At 38.1% G+C, this 6,558-nt stretch overlaps 1 protein-coding gene across 1 annotated transcript; it reads right to left on the bottom strand.

Moving 5' to 3' along the window:
* Positions 1-3,350: 3,350 nt before the first annotated feature.
* On the bottom strand, positions 3,351-6,558 carry LOC141437885 (uncharacterized). Its single transcript, XM_074101442.1, has 4 exons — positions 6,199-6,558; positions 5,624-5,891; positions 5,209-5,476; positions 3,351-3,571 (listed from the first exon to the last, which is right to left on the bottom strand). Exons 1-4 carry the CDS (start codon positions 6,463-6,465, stop codon positions 3,553-3,555), a joined length of 822 nt encoding a protein of 273 aa, XP_073957543.1. The 5' UTR covers positions 6,466-6,558; the 3' UTR covers positions 3,351-3,552.

Genomic DNA, 6,558 nt, shown 5'->3' with positions numbered 1-6,558 from the left:
CCCAAAAAATACATTTTGCTTTCCATCGACGTTGTATTAAAAACACCTTTCCAAATTTCATGACTCCTAGACCAGCTCTAGAAATTTTGAGGTTTTACCCTCAGTCCGTTTCAACATAGGGATAGATAGATAGATCATCATCCATCATCATCCCAGCCTATATACGTCCCACTGCAGGGCACAGGCCTCCTCTCAGAATGAGAGGGTTTGGGCCGTTGTTCCCACGCGGGCCCAGTGCAGATTAGGAACTTCACACATATCATTGAATTACTTCACAGGTGTGTGCACTTGTGCAGGTTTCCTGACGATGTTTTCCTTCACGGAATTGTCTTGGTCACGCATGTCGCTTGCCAGTGATAGTAAGTAATATAATAAAGATAACATTAAAAGTAAAGGTGTACGAAAATTGTGCGTTGCATTATTTATTTACTATAGATATGTAACTGTAAATTCTACTTCTTTACATACTTTATATAAAAGTAAATGCCTGAAAAAAATACTGTACAGGTATGACTTTGCTAAAAAATAACTTCAGGAGTTTGAAAGTGTTACGACATGAATACAATAGTTTAGTACAATACAATAGTTTAGTGTTGAATTTTATCACCTCTTAATTTGTTTCCTACTTAGCACATCATTTAGTTAATAAGAGTTATTTACGTCTCTCTTAATATAGTTTTATTAAAAAATACTTTTTTAGGTACAGTTCCTATCAATTTCAAATAGCAATTTTAGTAGATAACAGCAGCTCGTGTTCAAAAGCGCACATTGAAGGTTTCGTATAAATTAATTAATTACAAGCAGAAAATATTCGTAGATACATACCTATTTCATAATATACAGGCGTCCGGTAGCCTAGTTCAGTAGAAGCGTTATATGGTCGTGGCTAAATAATCCTGATCAAACTTTAGGTTACGTAAAATTGACCTGTTTTTGGAGATATTTGACTTTCATGTCATGTCATTAATATTTACATTCAAATGTCGTTAAAAACGTAATAATTACTATTAAAACAGAATAATACAGTTAGGTACTCCCTCGTTCTCAAATTACTCCGGGCGCAAAAGTATACCCATCAATGTTGTCACGTTGCCTTATTGGATAGCGATGGAAAACCTTTGATATTATATTTTTTAACTTTGGCAATACCTATATTTGAAATGTTACTTTTGGAGCTTTCTTTGAAGGGTACGCCAAAGTTGGCATAATTTTTCAACCCCGATTATTGGAACTCCGAAAATGTTTGTCATACAATTTTCTGTCATAATACTCACTATTTATACTTAGTCACTATTACTACTGATCATAACTCCGAAACATTTAAAACCATAATGGCAGTTTTCATAAATACCTCTTGTACTCCTTTTTTTTGTAACACTTTTTTTAAGCATATTGTTTTGTACTCATAAAACTCCATTATCATATATTTTTAAAGCAGACTTATTTGTAGCTATAAACTTCACTGTCATACAGTTTATGGCCTGCGTTGCTTTCGTTTAGTGAAAAAAAATGTGATGAAATAAGTATTTCGATGACAACGCTATCAATGGGCGAAGCAATCACCATCTGTTAGATGTTATTACTGCAGACATTATTTAACCACAATAGATGTAAGTAACAAAGAAAAACGAATATATGAATTTTACCCTCAATCGTCTTATAAGTTTTCGTAGATGTCAGAAATGTAGGTTAGGTTAAGTTAAAACTGCAACCCTCTCAAAACCATACTGCTACCAGTAAATTGGTTAGGTTAGGTTAGGTTAGGTTAGAATTGCATCCCCTACAGAACCAAACTACTGCCATTAATATAGGTTAGGTTAGGTTAGAAGTGCGACCACTACAGAACCAAACTGCCACCAGTAAAGTAGGATAATCACAATTTAAGTAAATAATCTCATCAATATCATCATCTGGGCCTATTTATATTCGTTTATTTTTCTCCTCCATATTAATATGTAAAAACTTTAACTTCAGTTCCAATATAGCATTAACGTTAAATTAACGTAAAAAAACTGTATCGATGTTTAAATGTTATGATTAACAAGTTTATTGAAATTGATGATTATGAATGAAAGAATTATGAAAACCAGCATTATGAGTACAAACATATCTTAGTGACAACGTTATGAATTACGATATTCTGATAAGTGACCATTATGACCTCAGTTGGTAGGAGTACAAATTTATGACAAATAAAATTATGAAGTTAAAAATTCGGAATAGTGATGAATCTGGCTACAAATTGGTAGCAGGAAAAAAAATCGGTGGATCGATTTTATGCGAATCAATATGGACCCTTCTTTGAAACTAGATAAAAGTAAAATATAAACCATTATTCAAAGAAAAAATTAACGTTATGCTAGAAATGTGGTAAACCGTCAAAACAGCCAGGAACTGGAGAAATTATTATGATATGGAAGATCTGAGGAGTTCCTATTTTTTTTAAAGGTGCCATAAAGTTGAGCTCGATGATTGATTTAAATTTCAATATAATATACACATACATTTAAGATAAAAAGATATAAATAGTTACTACTGTAAAAAAAGATCATTATGATGATCAAAATTTCAGCCTATATATCCAACTGCAGAGCACAGGCCTCCTCTCAGAATGAGAGGACTTGGGCCATAGTTCCCACGCGGGCCCAGTACGGATTGGGAAATTGGAAAAAAGAGATGGGCCAGTAAAATGATAGCAGTAACCAAATTGTTGGTGTTATTTTGATTTCTAAATAAATTATTAATTATGAATTAATCAGGGAAAAATATTAATGTACACTTAATGTCACTACTATTATTATTGAAAGTGTATTATCATCATCATCATCATCATCTCAGCCGTAGGACTTCCACTGTTGGACATAGGCCTCCCCCATAGACCTCGAGTCGCTTCTGTTGGCAGCGGCCTGCATCCGCCGTGAACCCGCGGCTTTAACCAGGTCATCCGTCCATCTCGTTGGTGGACGTCCTACGCTGCGCTTGCCAATCCGCGGTCTCCACTCGAGAACTTTTCGGCCATCTGTTCTTCGTGCTATATGGCCCGCCTCGGCCGCCTCTTGCCACTTCAACAAGCTAATTCGCCTGGCTATGTCGGTGACCCTTGTTCTTCTACGTATCTCCTCATTTCTGATTCGATCCCGTAGAGAAACCCCAAGCATAGCTCTGTCCATAGCTCGCTAGTGTAGGTACAGGTAAATTAATAATAATACTTAATAGGATATGTTTTCGTTTTCATATAACCTTTATTATATAACTTTTATAAGAGACCTTTATTAGAGATATTTCGTACGGCAGATAGGCGCACCAAGCGTACATATCAAGAAAGTTATCAAGGGAAAAAAAATAACATGAAATTTGTAGTATTTATTCATTGCACAAACAAAACTTATAAAAGTTATTCATTTATCTACATTCAACTTATTCCAGGTAATTGTAAATGGCTTCAAGTTTATCCAAGCACTGTCTACACTTGTCTTTGCGTCCTTTTCACTCTAACGATCACAGATTGATTGACCAATTGTGATAAAATGAATTTATCACAGCAGTCCGAAGTTAGCGTTTTTTACCGTACCTGAAAGAAGATTACAACAATGAATATTTTTTATAAAAACTAAGGTATCCATAAAATATATGAGGGAATTTGTTATGAGACTTACTGTGAAAACGTTCTATGATGGGTCAGGAAATAAATGGTTCGATTGTACCAAATTGACTGAATCATGGTCAGTGAATATATATTCATAAAGTACAATGAACTTAGGTGTGCGTCTCAGGTCAGACTGATATTGCCAATAATAGTAAGATATCTTGTTATGACACATGCCTAAATTGGACAATGAATGCAGCAGTATTCATTGAAATTACAAGATGAACAAGATCCTACTACACACTGCTGTATCTACATAATTGATTCATAATGGTTTTCCATTGGGAAATGTCGAATACGACGGCACCCGAAGTGACAATCAATTATTGTAATAAATTATTATTTAGTGTCAAGTATCAAAATAAATAACCTAACCAACAAAAAGTTGGAAACCCCTGACATTGTCACTTCAAAATACAATATCTCAAAAATAGCTGAACCGATTTTGATAAAACATATCTAAGAACCATCGCTAGACAACCTGCTTTCAAATAAAAAAACCACATTCCAATCGGTTCACCCGTTTAAGAACTACGGTGCCACAGACAGACAGCGGTCAAACATAGCATCCGGTCTTTGCGTCGGGGGTTTAAAATGAACGGCTTTCAAGCTAAGTTTGCACCTCGCACTTAATAACAGTTAAAAAAATTAAAATTCAACACATAGGAGACGAGTGAGACGCGCGTCGGCGACAAAGAATGAAAGATGCTAATGCTAGAATTTTCGTCTCCTTTGTTGATTTTTTTTTTAACTGTTCTTGTGCGAGGTGCAAACTTAGCTTGGAGAGAGCACAAAAAAAAAAGAAATTTTCCGATAGTATACGTTGGAAAATCATTAGCTCTTATACATCTGTAATGACTGTTAAGCTCACGTAGATAACTTGTAGATAAGAAATCTTCAAGTTTTGTATAAGTTCCATCCAAGCTATCGCTTACCTACACTAGACTGTAAAAGTGCTACGTTTAAAGAATAATTAGAATAGAATGAACACTTGCCTTAAAGAGCTTTGATTTAGTAAGTATAACCTGTGGTATAACTCAAAGTCTAGGAAGCCGTGGTGGCCTAGTGGTTTTACCTATCGCCTCTCAAGCAGAGCTTCGTAGGTTCCAACCCCGGCCCGCACCTATGAGTTTTACGAAATTCGTGTGCGAAATTACATTTCAAATTTACCACGAGCTATACGGTGAAGGAAAACATCGTGAGGAAACCTGCACACACCTGTGAAGTAATTTAATGGCACAATGATAAATGGTATGCCCGCGTGGGAACTACGGTCCAAGCCCTCTCATTCTAAGAGGAGGCCTGTGCCCAGCAGTGGGACGTAAATAGGCTGGGATGAAAGTCAAAAGTAGCTGATCTTTGTCGTTGTCACTAAGTAAAACATTTATGCAGTTCTAAGGGGTTTAGCTACAAACTCATATGCAGTCAAAATCAAAAGTAGCTTAGAACTTTGTTACAGTAAATCACAGTACATGGGATAGTTTGAAATGCTGACGTATATTACAGAACTGACATTATAATCTTGGACATTATTATTAAGTGAATTTTATTATTTATCTTACCCATATGAGCTAGAGTGTGCCGTAGCGGTAGCCGTGGCTGTAGCGCTAGCTGTAGCGCCACTGTTACCGTAGCCACCGCCACCACATCCTCCAGCGCAGCCGCCAGCTTGGTTTCCGCCGCCGTAGCCGCCGCCACCGCCGTAGCCACCGCCACCGCCGTAGCCACCACCAGCTCCGTAGCCGCCACCACCACCGTAGCCACCTCCGCCGCCGTAGCCACCGCCACCACCGTAACCACCGCCGCCGCCATGGTGACCACCGCCGTGACCTGGAAATTAATTGTATTTTTTTAGATTCATTTCAAACTATCTTTATTTTACTTTTATTTTAATCTCCCACAAAGAAAATAATGTACATTTTAGAAGACAATTTCTCAAAATGCTTTTAACTAAGTAATTTAAACATATTTATTTACCATTATTTTCATGAATGACTTTTACGATGATTGTTTTGGATGGCTCTTGGTAGCCACCGTGGTGTCCACCCTCGTAACCACCTCCGTAACCACCTCCGTAGCCACCTCCGTAGCCACCTCCGTAGCCACCTCCGTAGCCACCTCCATAGCCACCCCCAAAGCCGCCTCCGTAACCACCACCTCCTCCGCCCAACAGAATTTTCTTCAACAGATGTCGTTTCTGTCTGTTATGTTGACCGCTCTGCTCTTTGACTTGGTCTTCTAATTTCTGAGAGAATAGTTGAATTTATCATAAATTTTCCTCAATCATTAAATATTCACATACTAATCACCTGTTTACTACGAATAATACAAAACATCCGTATGTACTATAAATAATAATGGTCTTAAAACTTGACAAACCGGTGCGCCATGTTATCGCAAAAGCTACCTGCGCAGCTCATCTTGCATTGTGTCTAGACTTTTTACACAAAGCTTGATACTACTTTCAAGGTTGTAAATAGATTGATAAGATTCCTTTTTAAAACAACAAATAAAATTTGTAATCTGCGGGTAGCTGAAATCTGAATATTTACCTGAACATAAATCGGCTGGGGTGGTCCGTTTAAGGACTTGGCTGAAGGCTCGCCGCGAGTTATCGGCGGGTTCTGCGGAGCCAGTAGAACTAAGATGGGGAACTGCCTCGCACGATCTGTGGCGTGCAACCTGGAGTCCCTTGGAGGCGCCAGTACTGGTGCCACCAGCACTATCCGATCCCCACCATCGAGGGTGTTATCCCCCACGGTGGCACCGACAGCTGCCACTATCGCCAAAACGACCGCTACCACACCACTGCGTCCCATTGTGATCACTGGCGCAGGACTCACGACGCCAACCTATTTATATGACGAGTTTTTTCTGCAGACTCCGGACTACGTCACACCTGAGTCGCAACT

The sequence above is a fragment of the Choristoneura fumiferana genome, chromosome 18 (genome assembly GCF_025370935.1).
Source record: "Choristoneura fumiferana chromosome 18, NRCan_CFum_1, whole genome shotgun sequence".
In the NCBI taxonomy this organism is placed as follows: Eukaryota; Metazoa; Arthropoda; class Insecta; order Lepidoptera; family Tortricidae; genus Choristoneura; species Choristoneura fumiferana.
The sequence above is the reverse complement of the archived record's forward strand: the minus strand, read 5'-3'. Positions and strand labels throughout refer to the sequence as shown.